The sequence below is a fragment of the Drosophila sechellia genome, chromosome 3R, assembly GCF_004382195.2.
Source record: "Drosophila sechellia strain sech25 chromosome 3R, ASM438219v1, whole genome shotgun sequence".
Lineage (NCBI taxonomy): Eukaryota > Metazoa > Arthropoda > Insecta > Diptera > Drosophilidae > Drosophila > Drosophila sechellia.
The window spans coordinates 21,905,776-21,927,349 of NC_045952.1; the positions used below are offsets into that span (position 1 = coordinate 21,905,776).

Sequence of the window (21,574 nt, forward strand, 5' to 3'; positions counted from 1 at the left end):
TTTGCATAGCCGAAGATTTGGATACTCTTGGTATTTGAGGAGACTGGTTAACACCTAACTTTACCAAACTTGGTTAGATATAAAATAACTGACTAACTAAAATTACTTAGAAATAATCTATAAAGAACCAGTTTAATAATTTAATATTTTAATGAATTTGAAGGGTATCTATCACAAAGGATATTCTTATTTTTAAGAACAAGCTGGCTGTTATAGAGGGAAGCCCTACGATCTTGGATACCATTGTTGCCTGTTTCACTTTCTTTGGTCGTGTTCGCATTGAGGTCCCTACATTTTAAGGCGTTACCCAGAAAATCCACATTTTGATCAGGCCTTTTGTCTATGCAGATGCGTCATAAGCCAAGTGGCACGCTTATGGCCTATATGGCGAATAAACAAAAGATGGCTAACACAAAAGATACCAATGGAATGCACACGAATTTGGCACACCCTAACTTTGCTTATACCCCGTATGATCATCAGTGATCAGCGAAAGATTATTCCATAAAATATACTTAATTGCAAAGTCTCCGTCGAAAAGCAGTGTGTTGCAAATTAAAGCCCAGCAACAAAGCATAATACATAATAATTGCGTTTTGTTTGGTCTACCAAATTTAGAATGCGATCTACGTGTTCTGCATTCGCAATAAGGATCATTCTGTCATTGGAGCTCCGCCACTGCAGTGCCTGTCAAACTGGCATAGAAAACGATGGACAGCCTATCGATCACTTGATCAGCAAATTCACTTATTCGTAGTTATATATAGAAATTATAGATTTATGCAGCCATCGATCAACGACGTGCAGTCATTGCTACCTAGTTTTGAATGAGCCAAGTGTCTAGTTTTTGCCTAAACTCAGTTAAGCGGGTTCTAGTGATCATTAAGATGACCTAGTTTAAGTAGTTTAAATATAATTATAATTAAAGCAAGCAATAGCGTTACTCCCACTTGTTGCTTAGTTAACACAGTAATTTAATACGATTGGTAAATTCCTTGACTCACCTCAACTAGGCTGGACAGAAAGGTGACTTTGCGGTTCTTCTTGAGCCTCATGGTGCTAACTTGGCCCGAATGGTTGCCGCTGTTGCCAATGCCGTTCAGTTGGCTAAGTATCGACGGACTGCCGATCGAATTGAGATGACTGCTGGCCGGCGACTTGAACAGGTGTCCGTTGATGGCGTTCAGATGGAAGAGCTCGTGGGCCGCCTTATCCAGGAAATGGGAGGCCGTGGAGGCGATCGCCGACGAGGAAGCAATGGCCGCTGAGGAGGGCAAAGCGGGCGGCAGCATAAATTTCGTGGCAGACAGATCTGTTTTACAAATCGCCAATTCCATATTGCGCAGGCATCTGCAAAAGAGAAGATATAATCGAATTAATAAAGCAAACAATTAGCTGGCTGGCACAATAAACAAATCGCTGCAATTATTGCTGCGTCTGGGCGTGAGGTGTTTTAATTATCGCTCAATTATTGGCTTTATTAGACCTCGTTGGCACCTCCCACTCTGGCGTTCGCACCACATTCTTGGCTCAATCCAGCTCTATTGACTCTAGAAATTATGACACTTTTTTTTTTAACAACCCAACCAACCAGCCAACCAACAAACGGGGCAACATCAAATGAGTCCGCCACCTTCGAGAGAGACCACAACAAAAGGAGCCGACGAAGCACAGTTTGCATATGAGCACGCTTTTATTTTGTTTACACAGCATCCATCATATGGGGCGGATGGTATAGGATGTACCAGGTCCCAAAGCCAACTCAAAGGGTTTCAATTTTCTAAATATATATATTTCTAATGGGTTTCGTTCCGTTTCGTTCTCTTTGGAGTTCTCAAATATTTGCCCTGGCCAAGCAGCGGTTGATGATCACGGAGCTATGGATGCTATGCTAGTTTCAAAGAAAACACGAAAAGTTACTTTGAAGTGTCGCCACAAAGAGATTGGGCAGGAAGATCACACGGATTGCATGCGGTTCTTCCCCAGAATTCCCAATTAGTGACATTGGTTTCCCATGTGTCCATGTCTTTATAGCTTGAACTATATTCGATAGTTTCTTGAATTGCATGTTGTACTAAAAGAAATTTCTCGAATACAAACCACATTCAAATCCAAAGCGAATAACAATAAATCTTAGAAAATGTTATCACCGGAAGTGGGTGAGATAAGCCTCGGAGAAAAGAAGAGCAGTTCCAGAAATCTCAAACGTCTCTTCTCATGAGGGCTTTCCACAATTGCCCAGCCAGAAGCCACTATAAACAACGCAGACTTGCGATAATGTCCAGAAATTACGCATTAAATATATCATATTTATGTACATTAAATGCACTTTCAATGATAAAAGCTGTTTAGTGGTAAATGAAGACAAAATGTTTAAACTAAAAAAGGACGATTATCCAATGGCATGAAATAAACTGAACCTGAAACTTGAAATTCATAAGTACAGATTCACCTAGCCACACAAATCCGGGCTAATTATCATAATTTGAATATATGGCAAAGCTTTAGCTAATAAGATAATTTTATATAGTATAGTACTACGACTTTTATCGCAAAAGATTGATTCGCTTCTTGATACGCACATGCTATTCTTGGCTACGGTAAACGCCCCCAAGTCACCAGATACACCATATATACATACTGTATATGTATCTCAAGCTACATCTGAGGAGTATCTTTGGGCACTGGCTGCCTAATTAGATACGTTATGCAAATGTGTAGATACTGTAGACACTGTCGTCGCATCGGTGACGATTCCAACCAAGTCCGTCTCCCTCTCGTGCGTTTTTGGCACTCGGTGAGTGTGTGGCCAACAGTTATCTACCCGTCTTATCAGCCGTGTACGTACACATACATATGTAAATCGGCGTTATATATGTACATAGATACATACATGTATGTATCTACAAGTGGGTATGGGTCGAAGCAATTCACGCTGATATAACTGAACCAAAAATAACGAATGGAAAAGGGGGAAGAACGAATATATATTTAACAAAAGCTCTTGGGGGATTTTTCAAATGATAATGGCGGTTATATCGCATTTGATTTGATTTCTTTGAGTAATGAAATGAATGATAAAATGATTTTGATTTACATAAAGGAATACCCCTTTGCCTAGGCCAATATCGTCATGAAAAACCGTTGCATAAATTTCAGCTCGGGCTGTTGCGAAATCAATTTCGATTTGATTTGCTGATTTTCCTCCGTGGTCGTTGCCGATCAACTGAAACGCCCAGCTGGGCCAGTTATGTATTCACGTTCACAAGAACCAGATATATGTATAAATATATATATATATGAATGATTGTAAAGTGAGTGCACTAAAAACGAATTTAAGTTAATCAACATTTAAATGGATAATAAAAATCAGCGAATGCAGTCCACAAAAAGTTGATTTATTACGCGCCTCCTAGTTTTTCTGGCCGCCCCAAGTGAAATCAATTCAATGTAGAACAGCAATAACAGAAACCATTACTAAATCTGCACACAATCTATATGCATTTTCAGCTGTGGGATATATATACATATAAATCGCGACTGCATATGATTTTGTATATGCGAGCAGTACTGAGTGCACTTTTCACACGAAAATAATTCATTGACGCATAAAAGTGGCCAAGATAATTGGCAACTTTTGGCAAGTCCAATTGATTTCTGGCTTTGGCAAAAGGCAAATGCGAACATTTCAGTTCCTAGAGTCACTCAAAATTTTGGCTATAAAAAGTTAGCTAACATAATTGTGAATGAAATTAGTTTATTTTTCGAAGACAAAGAAAATAAGCGATCGTCGCAGCACAATAATCATAAAAGCACATACTACGTAGATTAACTAAGTAAACAAGCCAGGGGGAATCACATTGTGGGCCTCCAAGTGGCAGAGATTAATTTGGGTTTATTTAGTCAATCAATTAAAAGTAACTTGACAATTATCCTTATCAACTCCAAAAATTTTTCTTTAAAAAAAATAAAGAAAACTTGAAAAATCATTCATATCAAAATAAATAACTTAAATGCAGAAAAGTGCAGAGGGAAAATAGAGTTGCCCTACTCGACTCTAAATAAAATTGAAACAAACGAGTAAGTTTGAAAGTGGCACATCTTTCAAAAACCGCTTTCGAATCGCAGCATTGCGAGCACCAAAAATCATTCGGCAGGGTGCCAAAAACGAGTCGCAATCGCTAAAACTATCTGAACAAAAAACCTTATCGCCCCGACACGTAGATAACCGAACAAAAAAGAAAAAAAAAAATAAAATATTATATATATATATGAGGGAGCGCGAGGGCGACAACAAAAAACCACACGAATCGAATCGAAACGAAAATCGGAGCATATGTTTTCCCTGGAAAAGAGCAAAATTTCTTGGGTTGGCCCATAGTAAGTGGACCAAAGGAGTAGAAGATGCCTGGGAGTCAGAGTTTTTGAGGAGGAGAGTCTGGGTGCAGCAGATGCTCAAAGAACAGATTGTAAACGAATATGATCTTTTGATATGGTGCGCACTCCTCGACCAGACGACAACAACAGCATCAACAACTACAACACCAGTGGCGGCAACAAATAGGGGTGCAATTTTTCGGTGTGTACGTAACGGTAGAATACACATTTAGTCGCTGCTCTTTTCTTTCCCAGCGCTGGAAGGAGAGAAGGGATCTCCGATCCGCTGATGATCCTCGGGATGCCTGCCTGTGCACATGTGTTCTATCTGTCGCAGAACAGTCCAAACTGCATGTGTGTGCGAAGTATCTGTGTGTGTGTGCGGAGTATCTCTGTGTGTGTGTGGCGTATCTGTGCGAGTGTGTCGTCTTGTCTTGTCATGGGATCGATCTTGATCTCGGCCTGTCTGCAGCAGGTTGATACTTTTAGCATCGGTCCGGGGCACAGAATCCGAGTTTAACGTGGCATGGGGCAACGAACCAGCCCGACGAACATCCACTGAACTGTAATTGTCTGTGGGTATTTATGGAAAAGGATCTTGAACTGGTCTTTCATTTAGGGGGCAGACGCTCGAGGAGGGAACGGAGAGGGAGACGGGCGGGATCGGATGGCGGTAGCTGGGCTCAATTATGATCCAACGATCGTCACACATCAAATTAGCGATTATGACAATAATTTCTTATCATTCCCTTGTGTATTTTGCTCGCAAATTGGTATTTTTAAATACCCCGAGGGAATTCAAACATATCTTTAGAGCAGTTCAATGATCATAACTCTTTAAATTATCGTTTATTGGCTTTAAGATTGCGATAAGGGCGTAAGTCAAGTTTTAGATAATCATACGAATAATCATAATTGATTTAAGCTAAATCTTATTGAAGAGTACATTATAATGGTATCAATTTTGTATTTAAATGTAATATCGGTTAAGTCTTTAACTATCCTTTGATCTTTTTTCTTTTTATAATTACTTTAATTTACATTCCAAATTGTAAGATCCTTTTGAAACCCTTTCAGGTAACCCAAAGTGCAGACAGGAAAGCCCCAATTATACATACTTTAAACCTGAAAGGTCAAAAGAGTAGCACTCCGGTATCAATTTTATTGATACTTAATTGTCGAATGTGATCGCGGTGCTAGATTCTTGGCCCTAACCAAACACCGTTCACACATTCTCGATTACCAAACCCCTTGGATCGATGGCCCGAAACGCGATCGAGGGGCAGGCGAAGCTCATTTGCGGCACCGGAAGCTGTAAAAGGAACAGTAGTAATTTCGAGCGTGTTTCCCACAAGGGTTGTGGAAGTACACACACACACTCTCGCACACTGGCGGCTAACTAGCTTGGCTATGATGCCAAGTAGAAAACCAATTCAAATTCTGTTGGCCTGGCCAACAACGAGTTTATAGAGGCAGCAATCCTGAATCGAGGCAAGATCGCGAGATCGGCGGATCTACCGAGCGGTAGCCAAACCAGTTTTCTCCTAGATTCATTCAAGAAAACAGGCAACACCAACACAAAAAGGGTTTACATACACTCGGAAGAAAGAGGCATGGCTCTATAAATAATTAAATGCTTCATGTTTTAAGATAAATATGATTTTAAAGTTCTATTTCAAAACTATATCTCAAAACAATGGTTATTATAATGCAACAATTAAGAGATATATGGTTTGATATTTGTTTTAAATTCCATATTCGTTGAGTTTTTGTTCCGAGTGTAGGGAAAATAACAAAAACTAATACTTGAACTACTGTTTTTCAACACTTCACTTTTCTTACCGGTGCGGGGCAATAAAATAGCGCCCCTTCGTGAACAAGAAGCCGGGGGTACTGGGCTCTTGATTTTTGGTTTGTGGGCTCTGGATTCTAAAGACCGTCTTTCGGTTGGCTTTTTATTAGGGTATCCAAATTAATTACAGCTTCAAATTAGGCGCACAATCTTGATGGACTCCGCAGCACCGATGACTATCTCTCGCTCGTTCTCTCTCTCTATCTCGCCGTACGTATATATGTATATATGTGTGTGTTTTAACCCTCCGGTGGGATCAGCAGGTTGATTAGGGGGAGAGAGAGAGGGATTACGTGCCGGGCACAAAGGCAAACGAAAAACCGAAAGGAACAACTCCAGAAGAAATCGGGGATTCGGTTTAGCTCGGCTTATAAGACGCGAAAAGAAACAAACCGAAAAAAGGCCGACGGATCGCTGGCAAACACACACACGCGCGCGCGCACACACTCACACAGGCACTCACGCGATGTTTGAGGAGATTTTTGTGGTTTTATGATGGATTTCGTATATAGAAATTGGTTTGCTCTGTTTCTGAACCGTGTTTTTTTTTTTAGTTGTTGTTGTTTGACTTCTTTACTTTGCTGTATATTGCGCGCGCAGATCTTTTGATGTTTCGCTATTGCACTCACTCACTTACACACTGGGTTTTTGCTTGGCTTGCAAAGTGTTTTGCATTTGTTATTTATTTGTTATTTGATTCGTTTAATTCATTCAAATCGAATTTACCGTAGCGCAAGTGCACGCTTTCCGAAAGAAAGACAAAAACAGACTGACCGACTGGCAACAGGCGGCAGCGACGCCGACGTTGACGCAGACGCAGCGTTGACGCCAACGCCGACGCACCTTCTCTCTCCTTCTCTCTCTCTCTTTCTCTCCCTAGCTAAGATTATTATTTTTTTTTTTGTGTTGCTCTGGCAAGTGATAACAAAAATCGCAAATAATATGAAAATCGAGAGTTATATCAATCGGACTTATAAACATTATTCGCTATTAGACTTGATCGCTGGAATGAAAACGAAAAAGGCGTGGGCGATCCTCAATCTCGCTATCTCGTTCGCACTCGCACTAGAGCGTGCATCATGAGCGCAAGAAAAAAATGAAAATCAGAATTACATATTTTGAGCAGCAAAAACAAAGTGTTTGCAGCGACAAAAAAATAGCAACAATATATAAAAAATCTGCTGGCTCAGAACTCAGTGTAAGTGCGAATATGCGAGAGAGTGTGTGGGTGCGTGTATGTGTGTGTGCGGGCGATCGTTTTTGGCAAGCATTTAAACAGTGCGCAAAAACACTAGTATATTTGAAATATTAAGTATGCAAAGGAGGCGGAATAATAAAGACAAATAATTTTAAATTTGGCAAACTCAGTCTTTCAATTGTGTACACTGATAGAAATTTATTTATTTATATTCTGGATTTTATAAAAATATATGTTTTTTGAGAAATAAAGTAAATTGGTCAAAATAATAATATATAATTTATACTAGTTTATAAAACTTTTATGAAAATTCGAGAATTTCGACATATGAGATTAGATTATTAAATTATTACTAGAATTATTATTAAAGTTTGCACACAATATGAGAAAGCTGCAGCTTGGGAAAATACACCCAAAAAAAAGTTAAGGGCGATATTTTCCCACCGTGACCATGACAACCACTGTGCGTTCGAAAGGCTCTCTCTCTCCCTCTCTTTCGCACAAATCAAAAACACAAACAGGTTTATGTGTGCGGAGAGTGGGTGCGACAGAGAGCGGCGATATGGAACTGAAACGACTGCAATGTTTTTATATTCCGGCAACGCATTTCGCATAAATTACAAATTACACAGCATAAGTGAATGCAAGTGCAGGGGCGGCAGCCAAATGGCCAGCTGCACCCAGAAAAAGGGCAATAAGATTCGGGATAACAAAACTTGATGGCGTTCCCGATTTTCCCGGCCAAAGGGAGAGTATATGTGCATACACATAAAAAAAAAACTTAACCAGCCTTGCATAACGAAACACGTGCAATAAAAATATGGCCGATTGTCAACCTCTGCTGCAACTTAATTGCTGCCGCAAAGGTAAAACTGAAAAACATAAAAGGGGGGCGACAAGTGCAGCAAGCGAAAAAAAGAACTCACAGAGCGCATGCGCGCCGCTCTCCCTCTCTCTCTCTCTCTCGCTCTCTCTGTCGCTCCTCTGCGCTGGAATCTTACAACTCGTGTAGGTGAGCCGGATTTTTATGAATGAATGCGCCTGTGTGCGTGACTGCATGATGCCATTGCAACGGAGAACTAGTAGAAAAAAGTTCACATTTCAGCAGTTGGAAATGCGCACTGCGCACACATGGCCAACAGGCCGACTCAAGTGGCCAGCAGCTGTCCTTAAAGTGACAACAAATAGGGCATTTAATGCCCATTAGACGGAAATTATAGCTAAAATGGTCAAGCTGTGATGAAATAAACATAAATATTATATTTCATGATTTGATCAGATTTTAGCAATGTAACTTTTGTTATGTAACTACACAGCTAAGAATAATTGAGAATTTCTCTTTGCATTTATAACTTAAATTCTTTAAACCATTTAATAATTTGCTTGCTTTATTTATGCAACATTTTAAAATTGGCGCCAAACGTGTAACTTTCCAGTGCTGTGCAACAGCTAAATGCCAGCATTCTCTGCAACGCGTTAGCACATTTCTGAGACGTTGCAGATTTTTGGCGGCAACAAGTTATTTACATTTATTTATTTTATTTTTGTTCAACAGCACGGAAATGGCAGACTCCGGCAAAGGCAAAGTGCTGCAGAATACGGGTAAATTCGTCAGCGAGAATCGCACAGAAGGGTGAGTGGTCAAAGTTCGTGGATTTCACGCTAAACAAGGAAATTCCCAATCGCATCCACAGGGACGACTTCTTCAATGAGGCGGGTTATCGTCAATCCCGGGAGAACGACAAAATCGACTCGAAATATGGCTTCGATCGGGTTAAAGACAGCCAGGAGCGGACGGGCTACCTCATCAACATGCATTCGGTAAGTCAGGAAAACCCACAAAACCCAGAATATCATGTCCAATAATGGCTATGCCCACCGCAGAACGAGGTTTTGGATGAGGACAGAAGACTGATTGCTGCCTTGGACCTGTTCTTCATCCAAATGGATGGTTCCCGCTTCAAATGCACGGTGGCCTATCAGCCGTATTTGCTCATCCGACCGGAAGACAATATGCATCTGGAAGTGGCGCGATTTCTGGGTCGCAAGTATTCCGGTCAGATTTCCGCACTGGAGCACATTACCAAGGAGGATTTGGATCTGCCTAATCATCTATCCGGCTTGCAGCAGCAGTACATTAAGCTATCGTTCCTCAATCAGACAGCCATGACCAAGGTTAGAAGGGAACTCATGTCCGCGGTGAAGAGAAATCAGGAGCGGCAGAAATCCAACACATACTACATGCAAATGCTGGCCACCTCGCTGGCCCAATCCTCCGCTGGTTCCGAGGATGCCACATTGGGCAAGAGGCAGCAGGATTATATGGATTGCATAGTGGACATCAGGGAGCACGATGTGCCCTACCACGTCAGAGTGTCCATCGATCTGCGCATCTTCTGTGGACAGTGGTACAATATCAGGTGCAGAAGTGGAGTGGAAATGCCCAGCATCACCTGCCGACCGGATATCCTGGATAGACCCGAGCCGGTAGTCCTGGCCTTCGATATAGAAACCACTAAGCTGCCCCTTAAGTTTCCCGATGCCCAGACGGATCAGGTTATGATGATCTCGTACATGATCGATGGTCAGGGTTACTTGATAACCAACCGCGAGATTATATCCTCCAATGTGGACGACTTTGAGTACACTCCCAAGCCGGAATTCGAGGGCAACTTTATAGTATTCAATGAAGAGAACGAGATGCAGCTGCTCCAGCGCTTCTTCGATCACATCATGGAGGTGCGTCCCCACATCATTGTTACATACAACGGTGACTTCTTCGACTGGCCCTTTGTGGAGACGCGTGCTGCAGCTTACGATCTGGACATGAAGCAAGAGATTGGCTTCTCCAAGCTCCGGGATGGCAACTACCTAAGTCGTCCGGCCATACACATGGATTGCCTTTGTTGGGTGAAGCGAGATTCATATTTGCCCGTTGGATCTCAAGGCTTAAAGGCGGTGGCCAAGGCTAAATTGCGTTATGATCCTGTGGAACTGGATCCGGAGGACATGTGCCGCATGGCCGTGGAGCAGCCCCAAGTGCTGGCCAATTACTCTGTATCCGATGCGGTGGCCACATACTATCTGTACATGAAGTATGTACATCCATTTATCTTCGCTCTGAATACGATTATTCCCATGGAACCCGATGAGATCCTAAGAAAGGGTTCCGGCACACTCTGTGAAACGTTGCTGATGGTGGAGGCTTACCACGCCCAGATTGTGTATCCCAACAAGCATCAGAGTGAGCTGAACAAGCTCTCCAACGAGGGACACGTCCTGGATTCGGAAACCTATGTGGGTGGCCATGTGGAGGCTCTGGAATCGGGTGTGTTCCGGGCGGACATCCCATGCCGTTTTCGTCTAGATCCTGCTATGGTTAAGCAACTGCAGGAGCAGGTTGATGCGGTGCTGCGACATGCTATCGAAGTGGAGGAGGGCATTCCGCTCGAGAAGGTCTTGAATCTGGATGAAGTGCGGCAGGAGATTGTGCAGGGGCTACAGGGTCTGCACGATATCCCCAATCGCTTGGAGCAGCCGGTCATCTATCACTTGGATGTGGGTGCCATGTACCCCAACATTATCTTGACCAATCGCCTGCAGCCTTCGGCCATGGTTAGTGACCTAGATTGTGCCGCCTGTGACTTCAACAAGCCAGGAGTTCGGTGCAAACGTTCCATGGATTGGCTGTGGCGCGGCGAGATGTTGCCCGCCTCCAGAAACGAGTTTCAGCGCATTCAGCAGCAGCTGGAGACTGAAAAGTTTCCACCTCTTTTCCCTGGCGGACCACAGCGAGCCTTTCACGAGCTCTCCAAAGAGGATCAGGCGGCGTACGAGAAGAAACGTCTCACGGATTACTGCCGCAAGGCTTACAAGAAGACCAAGCTAACCAAATTGGAAACGCGCACTTCGACCATCTGCCAGAAGGAGAACAGCTTCTATGTGGACACGGTGCGAGCTTTCCGCGATCGTCGCTACGAGTACAAAGGACTAACCAAAGTGGCAAAAGCATCGGTGAACGCTGCTGTGGCTTCGGGAGACGCGGCAGAGATCAAGGCAGCCAAGGGCAGGGAGGTGCTCTACGATTCCCTGCAGTTGGCCCACAAGTGCATCCTGAACTCCTTCTACGGCTATGTGATGAGGAGAGGAGCCCGTTGGCATTCCATGCCTATGGCCGGTATTGTGTGCCTCACTGGCTCGAATATCATCACCAAGGCGAGGGAAATCATCGAGCGAGTTGGCCGACCACTCGAATTGGACACTGATGGTATATGGTGCATATTGCCTGGCTCCTTTCCCCAGGAGTTTACCATTCACACGAGCCATGAGAAGAAAAAGAAGATCAACATATCATATCCGAATGCTGTGCTAAACACTATGGTTAAGGATCATTTTACCAACGATCAGTACCACGAGTTGAGGAAGGATAAGGAGAATAATCTACCCATGTACGATATTCGAGATGAGAACTCTATATTCTTTGAGGTGGATGGACCCTACCTTGCCATGGTATTACCCGCTGCCAAAGAGGAGGGCAAGAAGCTGAAGAAAAGATATGCCGTCTTTAATTTCGATGGCTCACTGGCGGAGCTCAAGGGATTCGAGGTGAAGCGACGCGGTGAACTGCAGCTGATCAAAAATTTCCAGAGTTCGGTCTTCGAAGCTTTCCTCGCTGGCAGCACACTTGAGGAATGCTATGCATCCGTGGCCAAGGTGGCGGATTACTGGCTGGATGTACTCTACAGCAGAGGATCAAATCTGCCCGACTCGGAGCTATTCGAACTTATTTCGGAGAACAAGAGCATGTCCAAGAAGCTTGAGGAGTATGGCGCCCAAAAGAGTACGTCCATCTCCACGGCCAAGCGACTGGCTGAGTTCCTGGGCGAACAGATGGTAAAGGATGCGGGTCTGGCTTGCAAGTATATTATTTCAAAAAAACCCGAAGGCGCACCCGTCACCGAGAGAGCTATTCCCTTGGCCATTTTCCAATCCGAACCGAGTGTGAGGCGTCATCACCTGCGTCGCTGGCTTAAGGACAACACCATGGGCGATGCGGACATACGCGATGTGCTCGACTGGAACTACTACATAGAAAGATTGGGTGGCACTATCCAGAAGATCATCACTATACCGGCGGCACTGCAGGGACTGGCCAATCCTGTGCCCAGAGTCCAGCATCCGGATTGGTTGCACAAGAAAATGCTGGAGAAGAACGATGTGCTAAAGCAGCGGCGCATCAATGAGATGTTCACCAGCAGACCCAAGCCGAAACCTCTGGCTACAGAGGAGGACAAGCTGGCGGATATGGAAGATTTGGCTGGCAAAGATGGTGGAGAGGGTGCTGCAGGCTGTCCGATAGTCACCAAGAGAAAGAGAGTCCAGCTGGAGGAGCACGATGAGGAGGAGGCACAGCCACAGGCCACGTCTTGGCGTCAGGCCTTGGGCGCTCCACCGCCCATCGGAGAAACCAGAAAGACCATCGTTGAGTGGGTAAGATTTCAGAAGAAGAAATGGAAATGGCAGCAGGATCAGCGCCAGCGTAATCGCCAGGCGAGCAAGCGAACTAGAGGCGAGGATCCGCCGGTCGTCAGAGCAACAGGATCCACAGCTACACTGGGCGGATTCCTCAGACGAGCACAACGCACCCTGCTGGACCAGCCGTGGCAGATCGTGCAATTGGTACCCGTCGATGATCTGGGCCACTTCACAGTGTGGGCCTTAATCGGCGAAGAGTTGCACAAGATCAAGTTGACGGTACCGAGGATTTTCTATGTAAATCAGCGAAGTGCTGCTCCTCCAGAGGAGGGTCAACTTTGGCGCAAGGTCAACCGAGTTCTGCCACGATCCAGACCTGTTTTCAATCTCTACCGATATAGTGTGCCCGAACAGCTCTTCCGGGATAACTCTCTGGGCATGCTGGCGGATCTGGCGACGCCCGACATCGAGGGCATATACGAAACGCAGATGACGTTGGAATTTCGAGCCCTCATGGACATGGGCTGCATTTGCGGCGTCCAGCGCGAGGAGGCACGTCGCTTGGCACAATTGGCCACCAAGGATCTGGAAACCTTTAGCATCGAGCAGCTGGAGCAGCGGCCGCAAACTCAGGTCAAATATCTGGCGAGCGCCAACAACCGGTTGCGCAAGATCTACTTGTACCAGCATAACACGCCGACGGCCAAGAAGGAGATCTGGTCACTGATTCTGATGCCCAGCAAGAAGGCATATATTTTTGCCTTGGACACAGTGCGTGCCAATCAGATGCCCACCATGAGGCAACTGTATACCGCAGAGCGTTTGGCCCTGCTCAAGAATCTGACGGCGGAGGAGCAAGATAAGATTCCTGTGGAGGATTACACCTTTGAGGTTCTCATTGAGGTGGATGTCAAACAGATCTACCGGCACATGCAGCGGGCTCTGACCACCTACAAACAGGAGCATCAGGGACCCACCATTCTGTGCCTTCAAACGGCGCTGGCGGCGCGTAAACTCAGCTTGGCCATGCCGATCCTCCTGGAGTTTCCCCAGGCTCAGATTCACATCTCCGATGACGCTAGCTTGCTTTCTGGCCTGGATTGGCAGCGACAGGGCTCCAGGGCAGTGATACGTCATTTCCTAAATCTGAACAATGTCCTCGATTTGATGTTGGACCAGTGTCGCTACTTCCATGTGCCCATTGGCAATATGCCGCCGGATACTGTCCTGTTTGGAGCGGATCTTTTCTTCGCTCGATTGCTGCAGCGTCACAACTTTGTGCTGTGGTGGTCGGCGAGTACCAGACCAGATTTGGGTGGCCGGGAGGCGGACGACAGCCGGCTGTTGGCGGAATTCGAGGAGAGCATTAGTGTGGTGCAGAACAAGGCTGGTTTCTATCCGGATGTTTGCGTGGAACTGGCTCTGGACAGCCTGGCAGTGAGTGCCCTGCTCCAATCGATCAGGATTCAGGAAATGGAAGGCGCCTCCTCTGCCATTACCTTTGATGTGATGCCGCAGGTCTCGCTGGAGGAGATGATTGGCACAGTTCCAGCTGCCACCTTGCCGAGCTATGATGAAACTGCTCTCTGCTCCGCCGCCTTCCGCGTCATGCGCTCCATGGTGAATGGTTGGTTGCGAGAGGTATCCATCAATAGGAACATCTTCTCGGACTTCCAGATCGTGCACTTCTATCGATGGGTGCGCTCCAGCAATGCACTACTCTATGATCCTGCTTTGCGAAGATCTCTCAATAATCTAATGAGGAAGATGTTCTTGCGCATTATAGCCGAATTTAAGAGATTGGGCGCCACCATTATTTATGCGGACTTCAACAGGATTATCCTCAGTACGGGTAAGAAAACCGTCTCCGATGCCCTGGGCTACGTGGACTACATTGTGCAAAGCTTGAGGAACAAGGAGATGTTCCACTCCATCCAATTGAGCTTCGAACAATGCTGGAACTTTATGCTCTGGATGGACCAGGCAAATTTCTCGGGAATCAGGGGAAAGCTACCAAAGGGAATCGATGAGACAGTGTCGTCAATAGTTTCCACTACCATGATACGGGATTCAGAACGCAATCAAGACGACGAGGAGGATGAAGAAGAGGATTCGGAAAACCGAGACCCGGTGGAGGGCAACGAGGCAGAGCCGGATCAGGAGGATGAGCTGTCCCTGGAGCTCAACTGGACAATTGGCGAACACCTGCCCGATGAAAACGAGTGCCGCGAAAAGTTTGAATCCCTGCTGACGCTGTTCATGCAATCTTTGGCCGAAAAAAAGACCACCGAGCAGGCCATCAAGTACATCTCGCACTGCGCGTTCGACTTTATCCTGAAGCTGCACAAGAACTACGGCAAGGGCAAGCCCAGCCCGGGCCTGGAACTTATCCGCACTCTGATCAAGGCGTTGAGTGTGGACAAGACGCTGGCGGAGCAGATCAACGAGTTGCGCCGAAATATGCTGCGTCTGGTGGGGATTGGCGAGTTCTCGGACTTGGCAGAGTGGGAGGATCCCTGCGACAGTCACATCATCAACGAGGTCATCTGCAAAGCGTGTAATCACTGCAGAGATCTGGATCTCTGCAAGGACAAGCATCGCGCCATGAAAGATGGAGTGTGAGTTCTGAAACCAGTACACATAATTTACCACAAATATTTGATTGTTCGATTTTTCAGACCCGTTTGGCTGTGTGCCCAGTGCTATGTGGCCTATGATAACGAGGAGATCGAGATGAGGATGCTGGATGCCCTGCAGCGCAAGATGATGTCCTACGTGCTGCAGGATCTGCGCTGTTCGCGCTGCAGCGAGATCAAGCACGAGAATCTGGCAGAGTTCTGCACCTGCGCTGGCAACTTTGTGCCCCTCATCAGCGGGAAGGACATCCAGACGCTACTGGGAACATTCAGCAAAGTGGCTGCCAACCACAAGATGCAGTTGCTCCAGCAGACTGTTCATCAGGCGTTGACCACGCCACGATAGGTCCTTTTGTTGTTTTGTAGATCGTAGGGCTAATATCTCAGTTGCGATTAAATATATTGTATTTATAATGGAATTTGTATTGATTTTAATGAGATTTCAGTTTATGATGTCATCCAAGATGAAGTTCATATATTCCGATATTCATCAATGGTGATTATAGCCAAATCAATACTACCATTAATACATCGCTATAAACACTTGTGAATGTTAATTTAATAACACGACAATACGATGGGATGGACGCGCTTATATTATATATATCCATTGAGATTCACACACTTTTAATGGCTTTCGCATACGAATCGCTTGTTTTCCCGATTTTATTGGTTTCTTGTTGACGTGCCCGCGGTTTTTGGGGCGCACAGGCGAAATCAGCAGCTGAACTTAAAGCAATTAGACTAACTCATTCGCGAGGAGCGATCTCTACTGGGGGGCCTGGGTGATGGGGTCCACCTTAACATCGGGGAACTGGAATTCGGGGAACTTCAGCATGTCGGTCTTGCCATCGCTGCCAAACTGCTTGGCCACACGGTCCAGTTCGGTCTTCAGCTCACGCTCAATATCGGGATTGGAGTCCACCAGCTTGCCACCGCTGCAGGCGAGCAAAACAAGGATTATGTCGAGGCACACCAACGGATGAAGGAGCCAGAACTTACGCGCTCTTCTGCTTGTACTCGCGCACTTTGTCCAGGAACAGCTGCTGGATGGGATCGGAGGCCTTGCTCAGGGCGGGGGCAACGATTCCGAAGTTACGGCGGGCCTCTGTGCGCAGGACACGCATGCCACTCAGCAGGGATTGCGACAGCATCTGGAATTGATAGATCCTGGTTAGAATAGCATAAATCGGCCTTCCTCATATGTAACCTTAAAAAGGTTATGTAATACAATTGTTTGTTTCGACGTTTCCCAATCGGTTTTCAAGCCGATTTTGCTAGCAACTGTATCTTGTATTTAAATTGTACACCCTCAATCCCTTTGTATGTATTTTAAATCTTGTTTTCACCTTATTTTCCTTTGCAAATGCTAACTTTCGTACGGAAAAGTGACAATTGTCAGTTCACAATGGCAGTTGGTGTTAGTGGCGGGCGCGTGACGGGTGTATGCGATACTATCGTACGTAAGCTTTTGATATATTAAGGGTATTTGCTAAGCTGATTTTTGGCTTAATCTCGTATTTGTTAACTGTATTAAATAAATTATATTCGTTGCAAACAAGAATTATTATCAGCAACTCGCTTAAAATTACTTGCTTTTGGCGGAATGCAACAAGCATTCTATAATAAAAATTTAACAAATTATGAAAAGGTAATCTATACACTGAGTCTGTTTATGTATCTTACTACATATGTGCAACTTAAATCAAAACTGCTCCATAAGCGTTCATATCAAAACACCACCTAAACTGTACCTAAAACCCCACACAAGCCAATAACGGATCTAAATTGAATATGAATAAAAAACTTTTGTCTTTCTTTAATATTAATATAAACTTTAATTTCTAGGCCATCTTAGAACTAGAGTGACCATGTGATCAATTACAAGTAATACCATCAGTCACTCCGCCGCACCCTGGCCACACTGCTCGTCCAGGTTCCACGTCAAGCGCCGGAAAAAAACACGACTTGCATTTAATCAATTTATCTGGCGACCGGACGAACGGATTTCGAGCAAGATGGTGAGCCTGCTGCAAGAGATCGACACCGAGCACGAGGACATGGTTCACCACGCAGCGCTGGACTTCTACGGCCTCCTGCTGGCCACCTGCTCCTCGGACGGCAGCGTCCGCATCTTCCACTCGCGCAAAAACAATAAGGCGCTCGCCGAGCTCAAGGGACACCAGGGACCAGTGTGGCAGGTGGCCTGGGCACATCCCAAGTTCGGTAACATCCTGGCATCGTGCTCCTACGACCGCAAGGTGATCGTCTGGAAGTCCACAACGCCCCGGGATTGGACAAAGCTGTAAGTAAACGGGCACACCCATACCAGCAAAGTGATGTTTGTTTTGAGAATCGACTAGGGGATACCCAGTGTTAGGTCCTTGATTAATAATAATAATACTTTAATAGCTTAGGAAATCATTACATTAATATTTATGCCTGGACGTCTTGTATCAAATGTAATTTATGATTTATAATTGTTTACATCATGGCATTGAAAACATTTAAGAACAATAATCAGATCTTATTTAAATATATATATATATATGTATATATCTTTGTATTCTTTAAGTTGTTCCCTCTGTCATAAGACACTTAAATACTCTCTTATTGGCGAGATCACAGGGTAGCAATGCGCCATGTCATACATATGTTTAGATTTCCGTTATCATTTAAAGAGTGCCACATCTAACCTTCGTGCTTGCCACATTTCAGCTACGAATACAGCAACCACGACTCCTCGGTGAACTCGGTGGACTTCGCGCCATCCGAGTACGGATTGGTGCTGGCCTGCGCCAGTTCGGATGGCTCGGTATCGGTGCTCACCTGCAACACGGAGTACGGTGTGTGGGATGCCAAGAAGATACCGAATGCGCACACGATCGGAGTGAATGCCATCTCGTGGTGCCCTGCCCAGGCACCAGATCCAGCCTTTGACCAGCGCGTAACGTCGCGATCGGCGGCCGTGAAGCGCCTAGTGAGCGGTGGTTGCGATAATTTGGTGAAGATTTGGCGCGAGGAGAACGACCGCTGGGTGGAGGAGCACCGACTGGAGGCGCACTCGGATTGGGTGCGCGACGTGGCCTGGGCGCCGTCGATCGGACTGCCCCGCTCGCAGATTGCCACGGCTTCGCAGGATCGCCATGTGATCGTGTGGAGCAGCAACGCAGATCTGACCGAGTGGACCTCGACTGTGCTGCACACATTCGATGATGCCGTGTGGAGCATCTCGTGGTCAACCACCGGCAACATTCTTGCCGTCACCGGTGGGGACAACAATGTCACATTGTGGAAGGAGAACACGGAGGGCCAATGGATCCGCATCAACTACGAGTCGGGCACGGCCATCCAGTCGAAGCAGCCCTCGCACCTTCCCCATTCCCACTCCCAGCAGCAGCAGGCGCTACAACAGCACCAACAGCAGGCGCCATCGCATCCAGGTCCTTCCTCCGATTCGGAGCACAGCTCGAACCTGTCCAACTCGCAACTATCCAACTGAGCCAGCCCAGAAATATTGCCGTGCTAAAGTCGTGGTTAAAAGTGTTATTTTACAAATATATATATACGAAATACCTTTAAACGCTGCTTATTTTGTTGGCCCCTTGTATGTTTAGTTGGACTTCATAGGATCCCTATTTGTATCTTCTGAAATTATAATGAAATCTAAAAACAAGTTATTGTCGAAATTGTATCATTTTTGTAACGTTAATTTAATAGATTGGCAAATTGAACTAGTATGTATTTATAAAATAATAATAGTACAATAAGATTTGAATAATAAACCAAATTGGAGTCAAACTTATTATTTTGAACAAAACTTATAAAATCCAAAAAATTACAATTTATACACATTTTTTGAATGTCACTTTATAGGTTTGTGTACAAACTAATTGTGTACAAACTAGTTTACGAACCATGTCGCATTTGCCAAGTAATCACAGTATTACTGTGATTATTCCATTCCATGTCAGAAAATATGAGGCAGAAACAGCTAATAGTTAAATAACATTTTAAATTAATTAAAATTAAAAGTAATTCAAATACATTTTTAAATTCAGAAGTGCATAACTGTTACATTTTTAAGCCAAAATGGTATATAGTGGTATTTATTTGCAGGCCGGGTGGTATTTTTTACACTCCCTCGCGCGGGCACACTGGCCTCTTTCTTTTCTGCGCACCACGTTTCCGATTCGACGTCAAAATGAATGCGAACCTTCCGATTTCCAAGAAACGCAAGGTAATTGGGGAAAAACGAGCCAGGATCACCTCCGGCGTGTAGTGCAGTGTCCTTACGTTCGTTGTTTCATCGGAGTTGTGTGAAAAACCCGGCCGGAAAGCGCGAAAACCCATCGGCTTCGGAGTTAACCTCAAAGCAGATGGGCGTCCAAAAAACTTTGGAGCTCAACAACGCGTGGTGAAACAACAACAACAAAGAGGAGGATTGCTAGGTGTCCAAGTGGAATGCGGATTATAATGATTTCTTTTTGCTCCGCAGTTCGTTTCCGATGGCATCTTCAAGGCTGAATTGAACGAGTTCCTGACTCGCGAACTCGCCGAGGATGGCTACTCCGGCGTGGAGGTCCGTGTGACCCCCTCCCGCACTGAGATCATCATCATGGCCACCAAGACCCAGCAGGTGCTGGGCGAGAAGGGCCGTCGCATTCGGGAGCTGACCGCTATGGTGCAGAAGCGTTTCAACTTCGAGACCGGACGCATTGAGCTGTACGCCGAGAAGGTCGCCTCTCGTGGTCTGTGCGCCATTGCCCAGGCTGAGTCGCTGAGGTACAAGCTCACCGGAGGACTAGCCGTCCGTCGTGCTTGCTATGGTGTGCTCCGCTACATCATGGAGTCGGGAGCCAAGGGCTGCGAGGTCGTTGTGTCCGGCAAACTGCGTGGTCAGCGTGCCAAGTCGATGAAATTCGTCGATGGCCTGATGATCCACTCGGGAGATCCGTGCAACGACTACGTCGAGACCGCCACTCGTCATGTGCTCCTGCGCCAGGGAGTGCTCGGTATCAAGGTCAAGGTCATGTTGCCCTACGACCCCAAGAACAAGATCGGCCCCAAGAAGCCGCTGCCCGACAATGTGTCCGTTGTGGAGCCCAAGGAGGAGAAGATCTACGAGACGCCCGAGACCGAGTACAAGATCCCCCCGCCCAGCAAGCCACTGGACGATCTGTCCGAGGCGAAAGTTTTGTAAATCTAGTTTTACTGTTCATCCAATGAGCGACTAGCTGAAAGAGTTGCCCTCAAATACAACAAAACGACAGAAACAAAACAAAAACACATAATAATTCAATAAACAAAATCAATAATTAATAATCCACTTGTGCAGTGCAGTGTAGAGTGCGAGGGTCGATCCTAAAGTTGTGTCTGTCCGATATGCAAACCTGTTTTCCAAAAGGTAAGGATAGCCTTTGGAACTAAAAATCGTTTTAGTCACTTTTGCCACTATATGAATAATAAATATGAAACAGTTTGGCCACAAGAGTCGCTTAGCTTCCCATTTCATCTGAATAATAAGAATTTGAAAATTAGATGAGAAATCCAAAGCATTTAGAAATAGTTTGATATAAAATTCAATGTCTGAAGAGTAGAGATCTAGAGTTTTATCAGCATCTGTCTTAAAACCTGTCAGGGTATCACGAATTCGGCTTGCCGAATAATTCTCACATTCTTGTTTCGCATCGCCTTGGTGCATTTTATATCCATTTCTTGTGAAGCGGAAATCAGCGATTAAAACGGCTCACATTTTGTCCAGTTGCCCGCTGATTTATGAGGCTGTCCTTCGGGCAACATGAGTGTGTGTCCGGTGTGTCCGCGCGTTTCTGGGACCGCTGATGATAACCCGCTCCTCTTATTTATCATGTTGATATGTTTATTTCCCATCTGGCACAGTGACACGGCCGCAGGGCAATTGCAGCGTGAAAATCAGCAATCGTTCAATTTATCAACATTTGCGAGATTATAACAGCCAGCGCGGGAGAAAGAGATACTTTTTATTTTTTTTGTATCTTTTGCACTCGAACTCGA

General features: G+C 45.4%; 5 protein-coding genes across 5 annotated transcripts in view; 3 read left to right on the forward strand and 2 right to left on the reverse strand.

Annotated features, from left to right (window-relative positions):
• The window catches only part of LOC6607563 (ETS-like protein pointed), a 55,416-nt gene extending 48,421 nt beyond the window's left edge, over positions 1 to 6,995 (reverse strand). Inside the window, exons 1-2 of the mRNA XM_032720741.1 lie at positions 6,220 to 6,995; positions 1,005 to 1,350 (exon numbers count right to left, since the gene is read on the reverse strand). Of these exons, the coding sequence (XP_032576632.1) occupies positions 1,005 to 1,337 (333 nt within the window). The 5' untranslated portion in view covers positions 1,338 to 1,350; positions 6,220 to 6,995. The remainder of the gene's footprint in view (positions 1 to 1,004; positions 1,351 to 6,219) is intronic.
• A 1,937-nt stretch (positions 6,996 to 8,932) lies between these two features.
• Positions 8,933 to 15,957, forward strand: LOC6607565 (DNA polymerase epsilon catalytic subunit A). Its single transcript, XM_002032298.2, has 4 exons — positions 8,933 to 9,060; positions 9,122 to 9,248; positions 9,312 to 15,520; positions 15,581 to 15,957. The coding sequence occupies exons 1-4, from the start codon at positions 8,990 to 8,992 to the stop codon at positions 15,882 to 15,884; spliced, it is 6,711 nt and encodes a 2,236-aa protein (XP_002032334.2). The 5' UTR covers positions 8,933 to 8,989; the 3' UTR covers positions 15,885 to 15,957.
• A 122-nt stretch (positions 15,958 to 16,079) lies between these two features.
• Positions 16,080 to 16,994, reverse strand: LOC6607567 (ATP synthase-coupling factor 6, mitochondrial). Its single transcript, XM_002032300.2, has 3 exons — positions 16,888 to 16,994; positions 16,541 to 16,692; positions 16,080 to 16,476 (listed from the first exon to the last, which is right to left on the reverse strand). The coding sequence occupies exons 2-3, from the start codon at positions 16,690 to 16,692 to the stop codon at positions 16,308 to 16,310; spliced, it is 321 nt and encodes a 106-aa protein (XP_002032336.1). The 5' UTR covers positions 16,888 to 16,994; the 3' UTR covers positions 16,080 to 16,307.
• Positions 16,995 to 17,448: 454 nt separating this feature from the next.
• LOC6607568 (protein SEC13 homolog) lies at positions 17,449 to 19,214 on the forward strand. The gene is made up of 2 exons (XM_002032301.2): positions 17,449 to 17,843; positions 18,257 to 19,214. Exons 1-2 carry the CDS (start codon positions 17,557 to 17,559, stop codon positions 19,038 to 19,040), a joined length of 1,071 nt encoding a protein of 356 aa, XP_002032337.1. The 5' UTR covers positions 17,449 to 17,556; the 3' UTR covers positions 19,041 to 19,214.
• A 456-nt stretch (positions 19,215 to 19,670) lies between these two features.
• LOC6607569 (40S ribosomal protein S3) lies at positions 19,671 to 20,832 on the forward strand. Its single transcript, XM_002032302.2, has 2 exons — positions 19,671 to 19,778; positions 20,037 to 20,832. The coding sequence occupies exons 1-2, from the start codon at positions 19,743 to 19,745 to the stop codon at positions 20,739 to 20,741; spliced, it is 741 nt and encodes a 246-aa protein (XP_002032338.1). The 5' UTR covers positions 19,671 to 19,742; the 3' UTR covers positions 20,742 to 20,832.
• Positions 20,833 to 21,574: the final 742 nt, after the last annotated feature.

What these genes read in the sequence shown, in the direction of transcription:
- LOC6607569 (XM_002032302.2), top strand. Translation starts at nt 19,743, where the DNA reads ATGAATGCGAACCTTCCGATTTCCAAGAAACGCAAG. An exon ending in CGATTTCCAAGAAACGCAAG is followed by an intron (nt 19,779 to 20,036) that starts GTAATTGGGGAA and finishes TTTGCTCCGCAG; the next exon opens with TTCGTTTCCGATGGCATCTT.
- LOC6607565 (XM_002032298.2), top strand. Translation starts at nt 8,990, where the DNA reads ATGGCAGACTCCGGCAAAGGCAAAGTGCTGCAGAATACGGGTAAATTC. An exon ending in ACCTCATCAACATGCATTCG is followed by an intron (nt 9,249 to 9,311) that starts GTAAGTCAGGAA and finishes TGCCCACCGCAG; the next exon opens with AACGAGGTTTTGGATGAGGA. An exon ending in CGCGCCATGAAAGATGGAGT is followed by an intron (nt 15,521 to 15,580) that starts GTGAGTTCTGAA and finishes TCGATTTTTCAG; the next exon opens with ACCCGTTTGGCTGTGTGCCC.
- LOC6607568 (XM_002032301.2), top strand. Translation starts at nt 17,557, where the DNA reads ATGGTGAGCCTGCTGCAAGAGATCGACACCGAGCACGAGGACATGGTT. An exon ending in CCCCGGGATTGGACAAAGCT is followed by an intron (nt 17,844 to 18,256) that starts GTAAGTAAACGG and finishes GCCACATTTCAG; the next exon opens with CTACGAATACAGCAACCACG.
- LOC6607567 (XM_002032300.2), bottom strand. Translation starts at nt 16,692, where the DNA reads ATGCTGTCGCAATCCCTGCTGAGTGGCATGCGTGTCCTGCGCACAGAG. An exon ending in GAGTACAAGCAGAAGAGCGC is followed by an intron (nt 16,477 to 16,540) that starts GTAAGTTCTGGC and finishes GCTCGCCTGCAG; the next exon opens with CGGTGGCAAGCTGGTGGACT.